At 42.1% G+C, this 17,492-nt stretch overlaps 1 protein-coding gene across 3 annotated transcripts in view; it reads right to left on the reverse strand.

The window, feature by feature from the left end:
- Positions 1-255: 255 nt before the first annotated feature.
- LOC139285716 (RNA-binding protein Nova-1-like) overlaps positions 256-17,492 on the reverse strand; it is a 71,119-nt gene continuing 53,882 nt past the window's right edge. For 2 of the 3 annotated variants that reach the window (XM_070906352.1, XM_070906350.1), the window contains one exon: positions 256-1,275. In XM_070906352.1, the coding sequence (XP_070762453.1) occupies positions 256-1,275 (1,020 nt within the window). Of the gene's footprint in view, positions 1,338-17,492 lie in introns of all 3 variants that reach the window. The other variant, XM_070906351.1, reaches the window with a different exon arrangement.

Genomic DNA, 17,492 nt, shown 5'->3' on the forward strand with positions numbered 1-17,492 from the left:
CTTGGTTTTTCAGCGTGATAACTCGCTCCTCTCCCTCCTTGTCTTCTCAGCACATTTTTGCTTCGCGTCAAAATTATTTTTTTTTAATAGAGAATACTGAAAACACGCAGAAGGAAACGGCGTGGACGATTCCTTCTGACATTCTTGCTCTCCTCTCCTTTTTCCATTCTCACTCTCATTTTTTTATACTCCTCCCCCAAGCCCCCACTCTTTTTTTTTCCTCTTTTCCTCCTCGTTTCTCATTGGCTGTCAGGTTTAGCCCACCTTCTGTGGGTTGGTGGCGCGTACCCCCTGCTCGTAGGTGATTCGCTGGCTGATCAGGTACTGTGCAGCCTGCGTGGCGGCCTGGGAACCCGTGATGGTCACCTTCCTGTTCCGAGTTCCAGGGATGAACTCGCCTTTCTTGGAGATCTGGATCCTGGCGCCGGTCAGCTCCTGGTACTCCACTAGCGTCTTCCCTCCTTTCCCCAAGATGGCTCCCACCAGGTTTTCTGGAACGGCGATCTCGACCACTTCCTTTGCTCCTTCTGCTAGCTTCTCCGTGGCCAGTAGAGATGATGCCACTAGTGGGGATGCAGCGCTTAAGTAGCCATTGGTGGCCCCTGTAGCAGCAGCCAGGGATCCCAGGGAGAAGCCTCCGAGACCAGCTGCTGGATGAGCGCTGGTGGTTGCATCGCTGGCATAGGACGCTAGCAAATTAGCTGCGGCAGCTGCTGCTGGGTTAGCATTAGCTGCTACAGCGGCTAACACCCCCGAGGCTGCAGCGGGGTTTAGCCCCAGCCCCAGGGAGTTGGTGTTGTAGCCGTAGCTGGCCAGAGTGTTGAGGGCAGAGGTGATGGCCAGCAGGTCGTTGCCTGAGAGGCTGGACATGGTGGTCGGGAAGGCCCCGACCCCAGCCAGGCTGGCTTGGCCGAGCAGAGAAGAAGCCGTGGCTGCTGCAGCGGCTGCCGCGGCCGGCATGACCTCAGTCGAGTTGGCGTACGGGGAGCCAGTGGGGTTAGAGTTGGCGACGGGCCCTGTGATGTTGGAGTAGGAGATGTTGAGGCAGGAGGAGCTCTGCGGATCCTCCTGGATCTTCTGGACAATGATCTCCACAGCTTTGCGGTTCTGCTCGGGCTCCCCGCTGATGGTGACCACGCGTTCCTGCAGGTTGATGCCCTCTGGCTTTTGGGATAGCTGGACCCACGCCCCGGACTGCTCCATCACCGCCTTGACTGTAGCTCCACCTTTACCGATGATCAGCCCCGCTGTGCTGTTGGGGACGATCAGCTTGGCCTGGTGGGAAGGGTAGCAGGGAGGGGCAGGGAAAAAAAGAGAAAAAAAATCATAGGTTATTGCTGTGACAGATATTTTATCATCATCATAGCAAATGTTTTAGCTCCAGTAAGTGTACAAAGTATAAGCAAGCACGTGTGCATCACATGAAATTACCTGAACAGAGAAATACAAGTGAGAGATGTGTCCCTTTATTAATTGGACAATTAAATCAACTAAAGAAAGGAAGATGTAGAAGATGGAGCAAAGGCAGGGTAAAGTGAGCCTTTCTACAAAGATCTACAAGTCAGCGTTACAGACAGCTGTTCCTGATGTTTTTCTACACTGTGTATGTTCAATAGAGGGAGACAAAAAAAAAGACAATGCCCCACCTGTGATGTTACAATTAAACATGCATGACAACAACCCCTCTTGAAATCAAAATATGCAGTGCAATGAGAAAATGAAGAAGAATTATGCGATAGAGATTGGTGATGAAAAATGTTTCTTTTGTCATGCAAAACACGGTGTGCACATCGCTCAAGAGACTTTAAAGGCAAGGTCAGCCCTGAAAGGGACTTTGTCAGGAACTGCTTTTCAGAGGAGTCCTCGAGAAGGACAGGAGACAAAAAGAGCCAAAGAAAAGACGCAGAGAGACTGAACCATGTTTGAATACAGAGAAGGAGAGAGCCCCTGATGTCCTGTCTTTGTGTGTGTGTGTGTGTGTGTGTGTGTATCCTGAAGGAGAAAGATCTGAGATAGACATACAACATTATGGCAATGACACACACACACACACACACACATAACTACTAAAGAGTGTTGTTTTTCCATTTCTTTGGTACATAACAGCGAGAAAAGAGGAGAAAGAGATAAAGTGCACACTGGTGAGAGAACAGGAGATGAAGAGGTAGAGAGAGGTAAATAGAGTGGGAGGGGAGGATGGATGAGAGAGAGACAGAGAGACAGAGAGAGACAGAGAGACAGAGAGAGAGAGAGAGACAGAGAGAGAGAGAGAGACAGAGAGAGAGAGAGGAATTCTAAAGAGGCTACTTGTGTGAAAAAAATAACATTGACTCCCAGGGGTCAGCGTTGCCATGGAAACACAGCTCCAGCATTCAAAAGGTAGTGAAAGGGAGTGAGGCGATGACACACACACACACACACACACACACACACACACACACACACACACAGATACACACACAGACTCTCCATGTCCAAACACAGATATTTCATTTCACATATTTACAAATGATGTGTTATTGTTTTTATTCTATTGTTCATCATATATGAAACTATATATAATCTTGCTGCATCAGTCAATGAATGAACATGATGCACTTTCATTGATTTTCTACAGTTATAGGAGAATTGATCCATAGTACGCTGCTTGTCTATGGGAGGCCATTCACCTAAAATGATTCTCATGCAGCATTTCCACCCAAGCATGCAACCAGGGTGCAACTAATGATGTGTTCTTTTTTTTATTATTGATTAATCTGTCGATTATTTCTACAATTAATTTATTGAATTTTTAGTCTACAAAATGTCAAAAAAAAATCACCATTTATATAATGACTTTATTTTTCATCATTTTCCCAATTTCAAAGAATACAATTTTGTGAGAGTGAACGAGAGAGTGATCTGTTCAGGTTGGTTTAAGTGATGATTGTTATTTCTCTCAGTGAAGGCATCAATAATCAGCAGGATTTTTTTATTTGAAGGGAGAGAGGGCTCATTGTCATATTAACTTAACAAACACTGTGTTGTGAAAAGATTAGCACCCAATCCAAGAAACTGCAGTTTTTCCCTTTAACAGCAGTTGAAGTTGAACCCTGATGTATATCCTCTGATATCACATCACATGCAAACACAGACCTAATGCGTGAGGGTCTGATCTGAGGTCTGAATGAACCTGGTGTGTGAAGGGTTTACTGTTGCTCCGTTGACGTAGGCAGTGAGTGACGCATCACACTCTGCTGCAGCACTGAGCTCCATGCACAATGAAAGCATCTCGTTGCTGAATGGAAGCAGAACAGAGCAAAGTGTGAGACAAAAAACCTCTGCTGCAACTTGTCACCACAAAATCTGTTACTTTGCTGTTCAGCACAAACAAAATGATAGATAGAAATTGTTTCTTTCCATTGATTCCAGCATTGATCCCACTCTCTGCAGAGCAACTCTTGACAAAACAACCACTGCTTTCTGCCGTCTGCCTGAACGTCCAATATTCATATCGAGAGCAGAAAGAAAGAGTGTGGGCTGGAGAAACAGGAGGAGGGAGGGCAGAGGAGATAAAAAAGACTTGGCCTTGATAAAGAAAAGAGGAAGATAAAATGAAAGAGGGAGAGGGAGGGGGGTGATCGATTCAACAAACGCACTCTTTTTTGTTATTTGCTGTCTTTCTATGAGAGAAATCATGAACGAGCAGGAAAAAGAAAAATCCAAAGAGAGAGGGATAAATGTAAAGGCCATTCCAATCACCTTCCCTGTCTCACCCTCTCCTTCATCCCTCCCTCCCCCCCTCTATTTGCTGCAGTTTAAAGCTGAACAACATCTGCCTCAATGCAGCGGTTTGTTGCCACACAGCATTCTGCGGCTCGCTCTCTGCACCGCAGCTCTCTGCGCGGCGGAAGATGAATTTACATAGAAATAGAAAATTAGTGAGAGACATGCAGGAAGGAGCCGATAATACGAGCGACTTCAAACCTGCAGACAACGTCAAATATTTGAGAATTATCTTTCCCCCGTGAGTGTTTGTTTGTGAGGCGTCTCTGTGTCTCTCTGTAGGATTAACAGGTGCAAGTTTTCTTCTTTTGTTCATTCATCTTTTCTCTCAACGAGTGGAAGTTTGCAGTCCGTGTCTATGGATTAGTGTTGTTACTGTGAGGCACGTACACAGCGAGGCTCCTTCAACACGTCTGTTTACGTCCTGCTGCTATCAGACACTCTGCTACAATCTGCTGTCCTGTGTAGATTAATGAGAAGAGCAAAGTGCTAACAAAGTGTGAACACTGCTGGGGCTGAGCGAGTCTATTTTCTCTCTGAGGATCTGCTCCTTAGTCAAGTAACCTTTTATACTAGAAATAATCACAAGAATATCAATAAGAATCTTTTTCTGATATTGATTTATATCATCATATGGAAAATGTACACAAAATCACAACTATGTTCCACTGTTGTGCATTATCCAAAACCTCTAATAACTAATGCAATTCATTCAATTGGAGAGAATTTAACTACTCGGAGTACACTCTGCACAATCCCCTACTACTACTATTATTTTAATGACTGAAAATGTGTTGTCTATTGGTCCATATCTGCAGACACTGATTTTAACGCAAAGTGCATTTCTTCTTTGCTGTCCTTTTCACTGACAGGTCTATAAACTGGTGGAGAAGACATATGTAAGTAGCGGTTGACTAAGGGCGTGTTCACACTCATTTATGGCCAACTGTAGGAGTGAGAATCAGGCCAGTGCATGTGTGCCCAGTTTTACAATGATTGAGATTTATGAAACAGAACTACGCAGGGATCTGTCAAAACGAATGTGTATACATATTTCTATCCTCGTATGTACAGACTTACGTCCGGCCCCTGGGTCTGCACTACAGTATGTCGGATGTTTGCTGATAACTCGTTTTATCCAAAACCTGACAAAAGAGGACTCGTTTCAGCTTTGAGGCAATTCATTTGTAGCCGTTTGGAAATCCTTTTTACGCTGAATATGATTTACATATAACATATTGTTTTGACCTGATGGAAACATTTGTAAAGATTCTCCTCTTTTGATCCCCATTCTGTGATTACAGCAGGACATCAGTCTGAGCTGTTTGCAAACTGTTTGCGAACAACACTTTGGCGTTCGTCACTGCCTTAAATTTCATTCAGAAGTCTAATTTTGCATCTGAAAATTTTCCAGCGTGTTTTTGTTTGAGTGGCGACGTTTTCAGGATGGTTGTTTTTGCGGTGAGGAGATGAGCGGGCGGTGGGGGGTGAGACGAGGGATAAAATAACTAAGTGACAAGCAGCGAGAGAGCGAGGAGGGGAGCCAAAAAGATTTTACCCATGAGCTCTTTCATCCTCTGCACTCCGCACTGAAACATTCTCTCTCTCTCACACACACACACACACACACACACACACATGCACAGTGTTGGTGTAGAAGTGGGAGGATAAACAGTGGCGTACAGCGATGTCTGATCCCGCCTGGCCCTAATGATCACATCTACCATTCTTTATATCCAACTGATTCTCTGCTAATGAGGTTCTCCGTTCGCCTCCACTCCTCCTCCGCCTGCTCTGCTTTATTCCCTCACGTTTCTCTTTTTACATATTTTTCTTAACTTCCATCTCATTTTTGCAGATTTAAAGAGGTTTTCTTTCTGTCTTTCCATGTGTAACCTTTTAAATCTACGTTCTCTTTGTCCTTCACTTGGGGCATCATAATGTTTTAATGCTAAGAACCTTCCAGTGCATTTAAACATTTAATTTCTTCCTTCTTTTTTGCTTTCTATTCTCTGTGTTCAACAAATCAAACCTCTTCTTACAAGGTCAAACACACACACACTCCCACACACACAACCCATTCCCAATCTGAAGGGCATTTTAATGTGAAATCATCATCTTCATCCTGGTTTTATTTAGCTGACGCTGTTGGTTCAGCTCACTAATGGTCGACTCAGCTTCCTACCTACCCACAATCCTTTGCTCCCAGAACCTTTCTGCACAGCTGCCACAAAGAAGAAGATTATGTGACAGTTGGCAGCATGCAGGCAATCGCTCCTACAGTGACGGCTCTTTCATGTTTTTTTTCCCCAACATTTTCTCATCTGGTGTCTCCCTTTTTGTTTTATTTTTTTCTCCTTGAAGAGCTTTATATCTGTTGGGAGAAACTTTTCCACAGAGGAGAGGAGAGTTTGGCATCCATCCAGCTGCTGAGTCGAACGTCCTGTTGCTGCAGCTGCTGGGCGGAGGTCAAAGGTCAAAGCCAATCTCCTGTTCATGAATACACTTAGGCAAAAACTGTGAAGGAGCAGGGATGGGAAGTGTTGACTTCAGCAGGGATGCCAGCTTAGCAGATAAGTCCAAATCAATGTCAACAGCAGAGTGGGGTGATCTGATTCGGGAGCAACTTGGAACAAGTTCAGGATTTCACTGTTGGGGGTTTATAAATGCTAAAGCTGTCAAATGGCTAATAGTTTGTAGTTTTTAACCAACAATCTTTAAATTCGACTGTTTTTATACTTTATAGTTTTATGTTTTATATTTATATTATCGTGGGACACTAAAACCCAGACGAAGGATTCTTTTAGGGCTTGCAGCTCTTTAACAGCCTCATCCAGCCGGCCCCAAAAATTGGCGCTGCTCATCACGATCTGACGAGCTTCTCCGGGTATTTTCTCGGGTTTTGGATGTTGTCAGTGGGAGCAGATCTAAACTATTTTGCAGGAGCCTGAATCAACCTTAAACTAGTCAGAGCTGTGCACCAAATTCAAATTCAATTGTTGTCGAATGAACAAACCAGGCCTCTATTTGTCCATTTAAATTCCACACTATTAATCCTTTTTTCAACATCATCTAAAGAACTCCATTTAGCTCACTGATTCACTCACTGATTCAGAATAAACAGACTGGAAATCTGGACCTGCTTCTACATATACTACCTTACTATTATTTATTCTTTAAATAAAAAGTCAGTGCAATACATACATATACATATATATATATATATATATATATATATATATACATACATATACATTGCTGTATTTTTTACTTTTATTTTTCACTTAAATATTGTAAATGTGTATATTTATTATTTTCTATTTCTTATTTTTTATATTTTTGTACATACTTTTATTTCTAAATGTATGCTACTTTCTACTCTTGAATGGGAGCACTGGTACTGTATAATTCCCCCCCGGGGTTCAATAAAGTATTTCTGATTCTGATTCTGATTGGTCCAGCTTTCCACTGCCTGGCTCAGCTGACATTTCCTACAAAAATAAACCTTCTCCAACCCAGTGGTAGGGAATTATAAATGGATAATTAATGTAGGAAAAACAACATAATTGAACGACTAAAAATGAAACAAACAAGCAAAGAAAATGTTTGGATCTGTGGTCAGGGATGAACCACCAGTACAGAAAACTGAATCAGAGGTGAACTGGCTGATGTTTGGCATTTAATACAAGGACAATAATTATCTGATAACATGGGTAATGTTTACTGCATGATCAGATATTATCAGGTATGTCAGTCACATTAAAGTACTAGAAGCTGATTTCCTTCAAGTGCAGCAATTTATTGTATGACTGTATAAGGCAAGAAAAAAAATCCCTCTTCTACTCTGAGAATGATTTCCTTTTTTTCTTTGAGCCATGTACTGATAGACAGAGGTTTAAAGAAGGCCTCCATCTCGCCTACTTTGCCTGTCAACTGTCAACCATTTCTTTACTGTCATCATATTGAGAAGCAACCATTGCAGCAACAGGCAGCAAAGTTAAGACAAAATTAAAAATATTAAAATGTTGAAACTGAATTAAGTGTCCTCAAGCAATTGAGAAGGTTGAACAAACAGTAGCTGCCTAAAAAAGTTGCCCTCAAGTCTCCCTGTTGTCCTCACAGCCTCAAAGCACACTGACAGCCAGGCCGAGGGGGGGGGCAGATGTTTGCTTTGCTTCATCAACCAAAGCATGTAAGTTGTTTTATGTATCTGTGCTGTGTGTGTACATGTGTGTGTGCTGCATAAGTAACAGGGTGCTGAGGTCACTGAAGCATGGAAATCTGAGAGAACAATGTTTCATTTAACAAACGAGGAAACAAGCAACCATGACAGCACATTCACAGTATGTTGTCAGGGTTTAACCTTGACGTGCAGATGTATTAACACACAGCTTCTGCCCGCTACCTCTCTGCCTCTAATTGTAACAACAACTCTGAGCAGAAAAAAAAGCAAAATTCAGTAGAACCGAGCGTTGATAGTAAACATTGTTCCATTCACTGAAAGCTGGAAATGTTTCAGTTGATGAAAACATTATGTGATAAACAGCAATCAAAATTAATTTGCTGAATAATTAATGACACGGGTTTTCTCTCCCTTCAGATTAGTTGAAATAAATATGGCCACCATGAGCTGAAAAACAGTAACTTCATGGGATTAAATCAGGGTTGTGTTTTGTGCTTGTGCATCACCCAAAGAGTAACAAAAAAATCAATGCATTTAAATTGCATGTAAATCTGAGAGATTTGTACTCTGCATGCCAGAGAGAAAAAAAAATCCAGGGACAGGTATTTTTCATTGTGTGATAAGATTTAAGTAGCGTTTAGCGTAACTATTCCTGCATTCAAACCTTTAAACTACACGTTTATGCACACCCTTTCAACCATTCAAATGTATTCATCTTTTACTTTTACACATTCTAGCATGGTGATATGTGTCTGACAATGTCTAAGCACCTTTTTACTTATAGGTCAAAGCAATTCAACTCAACCTTGTAACCTCTTCTTTACACAATGGGTTCAGTACAATGTGGTTAAATTGTCTTCTCAGAGAACTAAAGCACTCAGAGAACTGCCTCCTGCCTTGCCCTCTCTCTCCCTCTGACCTCTCCCTTTCCTGCATCCCTTTATCCCTCCATCTTTTCATTCTTTCCTGCCTTCTTCTGTCTCTCACTATGTCAGAGCTGTCATGGCAGTAATGATGAGTCGTCCTCTCGTCCAAACTTTGTGCTGCGTTCCATCCAGGTCACAATGCAGTCTGTCAGTGTTGTCATTCGAGGCCAACACACACACACACACACACACACACACACACACACACACACACACACACACACACACAGGCAAAGATGCACACATGCAAAGACTCACAATTCCAAGTTCACAATTTCACTCGTACTCATGTGAAAAAGGTGCATACAATCCCACACATACAAAGTTTAACAGATAAAAACACACACAAAACAAAACACACATGTTCTCTGAGATGTACGTGTACACCCACATGTACACACACACACACACACACACACACACACACACACACACACACACACAGTGAGGGGAGGACAGGGGACAACTGTTGAGGCTGCTGGAGTTTGAACTTTGAAGTCTTAAGCAGGGGACTTTAGCTTAATCTGCCTCCCCCTGATCCACAGGCTTAGTCGCCTCTCTCTCTCCCTCTTTACCTCTGCCTCGCTCGCTCTCTCTGACTCTCCCTCATCAGCCTGTCTATCTCGATCCATCTGTGTCATCCCTCTTTTTCCGTCTCTCTTTGCCGTCTTTCTCCTTTCATTCTCTGGCCTGTCCAGGAGCACCGAAACCCCCCTGCAGGTTAAAAATAACTGCAGGACAGAAGAGCTGGAGTACAATGATTGACAGTCAGGGGGACATAGTGTTAACTTGGACGGATATGTATACATACACAACTACAAATATATCCATACACACTTGTGTATATATTGTGCATGTACACACAAAGACACACATTTCAGGGCCTTTTCTGACTTTTTAACCAGGATCTTGGGGCATTTTGTTCCTGTTATGCAAACAATATACACATGAAAACAAATAATATATACTATATGTGCACAGCGACGTACATGTCACACAACGTTAGGGCTGGCTTTCATCCTGTGTGAATGTGCAAATACAGCCAAAGCAGCAAGTCAATTTCAAAACAGAAAAAAACATTTGTGGTTCAATAATTCAAAATACAACAGCTTGATTCATTAAAAGTGTTCCTGATTTGTAAATATAAATGAATACATTGATGAATGACTGTCAGCTGCCACTTGAATCACTTTTTTGTGTGTGTATTTCCTTTAATAGGCTCGACCCTCTGCTGGCTCCGTCATTAAATGCATGTTGTGCAGCCAAGACTTGTTGAAACCCACAAAACTTTAATGGAGGCCCCAAAGTTTCCAGAGATGCCAAACATGTACAGCTGAATTTTGGGGATGAGTGCAGACTTTAAATTGATGCATTACACATCTAGAATATTTCCATTTGACGCTGAATGTAAAGTAAACAGTAAATGTTGGAACTTGAAGTGTGAAGTGACTGTGTTGAGTATTAACATACAGGAGACATGAGGGGGAGGGATGATGAGTGTAATAATGTTCATCAAATCCCCCTCCGAAGCTTTAGAAGATCATACCTGATGATCATTGTTTTCTGCTGTTACATGTGAGCTGCTGTTTGACTGGAGGATATGAACCACAACAGTTTCCTGGCAGCACATACAGTTGGGAGGTCATTAGCTTCTGACATTGTGTGTCAAAATAAAAGGATGAAAGGATTCATCTGTCGAGCACACAGTGCTGCAGGTACTTACAGATCATTCGGAAACATATCAAAATGTCTCTGTAAAAGGGTTGAATACACAAGATCTGTTTGTGCATTGAGATAATACAATATTTCTTCTGTTTCTTTTCTTTCTTCCTTCCTTTTCCTCTTTGTGTTTACCTCCTCTCCTCTCCTGTCCAGCAGTCCAGAAGGAGGAAGGTCTAAAACACCACAAAACCTCCTTCTCTTCTGCTGAAACCACTCCCCACGTGGCAGAAATTTCTCTTGCATGTACGTCACGTCAACTAATTTTTTCCTCCTCACTTTTCTTGCGCATTTCCCCCCACATAGAAATGTCTTACATAAAGAAAAGAAACAGAAAAAAGTTGAACAGCAGCAGAAAAAAAAGAAGGGAAAGAATGACAAGATGTGAGAAAGAAAGCATGATGTTACATCTGAACTTGATTTTTCTGTGCGTGGTGTTCATGTGTGTAAAACAGTGCGGTAAAATATGAATTACAGCGGAGATAATGTAATGCAGACACTCAATCATCGCTGTTGGGAGCAGATAAGAGACAGAGAGAGTTATTCTGCTGACTCAGCAGTGAGGCAGAGAGTGCAAATCACAGGACTGACAAGGGAAAAAAAAGCCAAAATGTTATGTAAGATTGTAAGAAAGCAACATACAGTAAAAGACTGCTCAGGAGCATAAAGCCCTGATCACAAGTCAACAGAACAGAACAGACGTGTTGTCAATGCACATGTCTGCTGTTTGTCAATGTTTTTTTGAATTCCTGCTTGTTAAAGAGGTAAAATTGCTATTTTCATTAAAACAATCAAATGACAATGTGAAATGTCGCTGATAATGATGAACATACAGACAATTGCCACCTGAATCTGCCAGCAGGTGTCTGTACTCAGCAAATGGTAAATGGCTGCTGCTTATATATCTCTTTATAATTTGCCTCTCATTCACCCATTCACACACACACACACACACACACACACACACACACACACACACCGATGGCAGCGAGCTCCCATGCAAGGTAGCCAACCCTGTGATCAGTGGACGTCCCACTCGAGAAAGACAGAACTCTCCAGCACCACTCTACGATCACTAGTATGAGTTTGTAGTTCAACACGACCAACAGAGTCTTCTGTGATGAAACGATCAGCGGACCAGGTCACGTCAGTAGTCACAGTCTCGCAGGTAGACTTTCATGCATATCATAAATGAATCTCTTATTTATACCTCCAGTTACTTATAGATGTTGAGAACTGAACCTATCAAACTGCAACCCTTTTCTTTTATTCATTCATTGATCAGCAACAACAACACAGAACTTATCCTGACTGTTGGTGTGTTTGACTCATTTCTTGGCTGAAGCTGAATTATTTATCTCCTGCCAGCTAAGCTCAGAGTCTCCCACCTCTTCATCATGTGACACAAAGTGAGCCAGACTCTAAGTTTTCCTGACATCTATGGCGAACTTCCTGTGTGGGCAGGCAATAACAGGAAGTAGGAAACAGGTGTTCAGGCCGGAGGTGAAAGGTCACAGGAAATGGCCCCTTTCTCCCGCAGGAAGTGACTGGAGGGAGCGGCCAGGAAAACAACCAGACTACAGTGGATGTGTGTAAATGCTTCTGTATGTGCGTGCGTGTTCACTGTTGAACGCTGTTGTCATTACAGCCGTACACAACAACGTCAAAGTGCTGCAGCAGGTTTTAGTCTGAATTAATTCCAGTGCGGGCCAGCCCGGGCCAGAAATAGCCCCAGAATAATACCACAACAAAACCACAGGCCATTTACAGCTGATCTCACAGGGGACGCAGCTCCGGTTCTGCAGCTCACTTCCAAACACCATAATGCAACAATAACAGACGGGAGGGCATGTTTTACTGCCAATATGAATACAATATTGATGCAGTAAGTAGGTGATGCTTCACTACATTACCCATAAACACAGTACAGGAGGTCTCCAGAGTGCTTTGGCTTTTATGTAACGATCGCTGTTGTTTATGTGCGGCATTTCTTCAAAGACTGAATTTACAGTACGCCTGAAAAACAGCAGGTAAACAGGGATGATCACAAACTAGTTGCCCGGTTACCTAAAACATGGACGTGGTGTCTGTAACTTCACCCACAGGTTAGAGTTTGGGAAGTTGTTGGAAGCCACAGTATTCAACACAATAGAGCCTGAGCTGAGGTGGATGCATCAATCAGCAACCACCGTGGCTGTGTGATAGGCTGCGAGACTCTTCGGTGAAGGCAAAACATAGTGTCTGTCACAAGTGGCAACAACTGGATGATGATCATCATCATTTATCAAGATTATCCTGATTCAATTAGACGTTTTACTTTTGTGATAAAAAATATAAAAATGTTTATCCATGGCATGCTGAAATGTAGTGCTATAGTAGCACCAGTAGAGAAGAGTCACAGAGCAAACTGTTACAGCTTGTCCATAACATCACTATAAATATCCATCTAAAGTTAGCACACAATACTGGTCTTACCAGTGAGGCTGCAGCAGCAAAACCCCTGAGTGTATTGAAATGAGCATCGGGGCATTTTATTGCTTATGAATTCAACTTTTCTTTTCTGAGGAGGAGAATTGTTTTTTACTTTACTTACTTTACTTAACTTTACCTAAAAAGTTACATGGTCTCAATATGAGTCTGAGTATCAGCTTAATAAAACAATAGTTCATAGAAATCTGCACCACAGACATATTAGACCAAGTGAAATTAGCTACTGAGACCCTAATTTGCTGTGAAAAATAACTATGTTGTATTTTGTATCTGCCTGTATTATAGGAACTGTATCTGAAAACATTTTTACATTGGCTTCATATTTTAGGGGAAAACACACATTACTTAGAAATTGGCTTGAGCTACAAAAAATGATATGTTATGTCGTATGATATGTTGAGTCTTTTCAGTGAATATTTTATGCTCATGTATCACTATATTACAATTAAAATAAAAAACTCAGCTATCAAACTAACTACATGAAATCACAGCTAACAGTGTATTAATGGAGTTATCAGCGCTGTTGGAACACTGAAGTGCAGTTTAGCGTTCAGTATTGTACCACGCTGCAAACTTTGCATATTCAACAGAAGAAATACAGCCCCACTTACCACTGTTTCCAAACTATGAATAACTAACTTTTGTAACATTAGAGCGTGCAATAGTGTGAACACAGTGGTGTCATGATGTTTGTATCACAGTGAACTTGGGGGGGCGGGAACAAAAGCAAACACAGAATAATAAAAGTAACAAAATCCCTCACTAAATTCATCCATATGTCATGTCAGACCTCATTAGAGACGGGAAAAGAATTTATTCAGCTCGTGAATCATCGTCTTCCCTGGTCTGTTGTCCTGTTATGTGGCCTTGAAAGGCGGCGTGTCGTCTGTCAGTGTCGTTGCTGCTCTGTTTTTCTTTCTATCAGCAGCTGCTTCTTCCAGCGAAGCTCTCCGTCACTCTGCAGCTGTCGGCTAACAAGAGTTCAGATCTGCTTCCAGCTTTCAGTCACCCACTCAGCCGGCCTCACTCTCGTTTTTTGGCTCTGCATGTCCTCTCTCTCTCTCTCTGTCTCTATCTTTATGTCATCTTCCATACCCTCTATTACTCCCTCTTCCTGCCAGTCTCTCGTTCCAACTCTCTTCCTATTTTTCACAACATCAAAAAACACCAAACATCTCTTCTCTTTCTCTTACCCTCTGTTTCTCTCTCGCCCAGTCCCAGGGGTTAACCAGTAAGGCCGACAGCACATGCTACAACAGCCGCACTCTTGACAAGAAGAAGAAGACAACATTTTATCTACAACCCCGAAATAGTAGACGGTCAACGGCTGCACCACACTGGACACCAATTCATCTTTCAGGGGCACACATGTGTATGATGGTGTGTGTGTGTGTGTGTTCTCATATGAGGTCCATTCATCAGATCAAAGTGAGTTTGTGTTGTTTTAGTTACAAAACTGTTTCCACAATGACAGCCATGCTCTTAAAGCTCTGTGAGGGTCTTTGTTCGATTAACCATCCCTACAAACTGAGCATGTCAGACTTCCACTTCTTCTAATGAGGTACAGTTTACATTAAAATGTTGCTTTTACAACTATTGTTCTTTCATATTTTCTTCCTTTTATGCTACTAAATAGTTAGAGTAAGTAGAACAAGTGAAAATCTAAGTCATGAGCAAAAAATATATTTTCACTCAGCTTCTGGTGTGCAACAGGAACTTAATCTTTTTTTTTTCTCATGTCAGAAGCTCCATAGAGTCATTTTTTGTGAAACAATGGGAACACAAGATACGTGTCTGTACTGTAGCATGTTGCTGAAGCAGGAAAACAAAAGTACTTGAACAACATACCTCATGCATTTTACACTGCTTTACAATGTCACAATGATATTCTTTTTATATTTCTTTATACAATTGTGAGCAAAAACTATTAATGCTTGTTATGGCTGCACTATTACCTAAAAGACATGTGACATCTTAACAAAACTTTAATTTAAAATCCGGTCCTTTTGGTTTCGATCGATGCTCGGCTGCATGCACGGTCTTCGATTGGTGGAGGCCTCTGTGTGTCCAGCAGAGTTGAGGGGGTTATTTTGGTGTGGGGGTTTCTTTCTCTGTGTGTGAACATGTGTGTATCAGATGTGTATCGTCAAATGCTGCACAAATCCATTTAGTCGCCTCTCCGACATGGTATAAATAGCCTAAAGAGCAACAGGGGGATTCGCCCTCTATTATAAGTGTCTAAATATCAGCAGCTATTAGCCTGCTTGTCTCCTCGCGGCTGCTCGCCTCGTCCAAAACTACATTACTCAACTGTCAACCTCAGGCTCAGACGCTCATGATGCAGAAGATACAAACTGAATTAAACACACACATTAACTCACCAGGAGAAAGAAGGTGGAAGCTGCTGTTTTAACATATTGAGGCTGGTTAAAGGAATAGCCTTTTTTGTACATATTCTCTTTCTGGCAGATAGAAAAGATATAACTCTCATGTCTGCCGGCTAAATATGAAGCTACCGCGAGCAGCTTAGCTTTGCATTAAGATTGGAAAGGTAGTCTGGTTCTGTCCAACGGTAACAAAATCCACCAAGCAGCACCTTTAAAGCTCCCTTATTGACGACTTATATCTAATTTGTTTGATCAGTACAAAATCTGAAGGGTGGTACGGAGGTTATGTGCTGCATTATTTTTTGGCTCTGGGCAGTAACCTCCTGGAATCTCCACTGGTTGCCTGGCAACAACAACCTGAGTTTGGTGTAGAAAAACTTGACCGATCTGCATGGAGGCCCGACCTCAACCACATCCCACACTTTTGGGATGAACTGCAACGCCGACTCCGAGCTTTATCGCTCAACATCAGTGATCGACCTCACTAAAGCTCCTGAGGCTGAATGGGATGCCCAAGAAGGAGATGTTAAACAATTACCTCCAGCTGTAATATATAGTATACAAAAGTATGTGCACATATTTTTGGCCATAGTATAATATACCTTCCCTGACTATTTTTTTGCCTTAAAATTAGAACAAGACACCATCTTTGTAAACACAATGCAATACTGTTATCTGCATGAGCCTTAAAAAGCCTGTTTGAGTTCAACTCTGCAGAGTGTGTGTGGGCTTGAGGAGTGTGGGTGAGACTGTGTGTGTGTGTGTGTGTGTGTGTGTGTGTGTGTGTGTGTGTGTGTGTGTGTGTGTGGACCCAGTATTGATTAATTATGCATAAAACTCTCTTCATAACTGCACCGTAGAATTGTGTACTCAACAAAAAAACTCTATCTCCGAGGAACCGTGTGTGTGTGTGTGTGTGTGTGTGTACACACAAGTCTGATGAGTATAATTATTCAAAACTATAAAGGCGTAGCACTCCTTCCCCTCCCCCGCCCCAAATTCTGCTTATGACAGAGAATGAGAAATCGCAGCGGGGGAAAACGTATGCAACACTAACGTAACACCAGAGCTCACAGACGAGGAGGAAAAACTTCTGGGGACATTTTGAAGTTTTTCTCTCTGCATCAGGTGTCATGTTTTCATTGTTTCCCTAAAGATTACTTCTTATATTCTTAATTGTTTTTTAAACTTAGTTTAAATCTTAAATCTTTTAGTCAACATATTATAATTTTTCTAAAAGCCACTGCATTGTGTGTGTGTGTGTGTGTGTGTGTGTGTGTGTGTGTGTGTGCGTGTCATCAAGCGTGGTTGAATGCACCGTCTAGCAGGCCTGAACAGTCAATAGATGGAAACAATGCCAGACCTGACTAATCAATAGGCAGCAATCATGAAGAGAGAATGATGATAATCACTTAAACAGATTGGGATCATAATCAATGGCTGCACTAATTGTCTTCTATTACACAGCTGGTATTGGCACTCAGATGTGGCTGTACAGTCAGCGGTGGAATGAGCTTCATGCGAACTTGGGAAACTTGAACGTCATGACGTCTGGGTGATCTGAGCATGTAAACCAGTATCAGCTACTGTTCTACCTGTTCTGGCACTTTCCAAAAAAAGACGCTGTGGCAGACAACCCCCCACCCATATAATCACAGAAAAAGTCACCACAGAGTGGCTTCGACTAGCGCCACCATATGGCCAAAAATATGCTACAGCTAAATGAGGTTATAAGAAACAGAATTTTCAAGGCGAATAAATATGTCCTCACTGTTTAGAGGTCGAACACGCAGTTGTTATCCTGCTTAAATATTATTTTACAACGATAGCATAACATCATTACATAAACGTTATGCACACTGTGAGGTGACAAGGGTTCAGTAACAACAACTCATCCTCCGACCATGTACTTCAGAATGACTGGTCCAAGTAGAGAGAGAGGGAGGGGGAGAGGAGTAGATGAAAAGGCTGAGTGCTACAAGAAGTCAATTGGATGGAAAGTTGAAGCTTCATGGTTTTCAT

Source organism: Enoplosus armatus, chromosome 5 (assembly GCF_043641665.1).
Source record: "Enoplosus armatus isolate fEnoArm2 chromosome 5, fEnoArm2.hap1, whole genome shotgun sequence".
Taxonomy (NCBI): Eukaryota; Metazoa; Chordata; class Actinopteri; order Centrarchiformes; family Enoplosidae; genus Enoplosus; species Enoplosus armatus.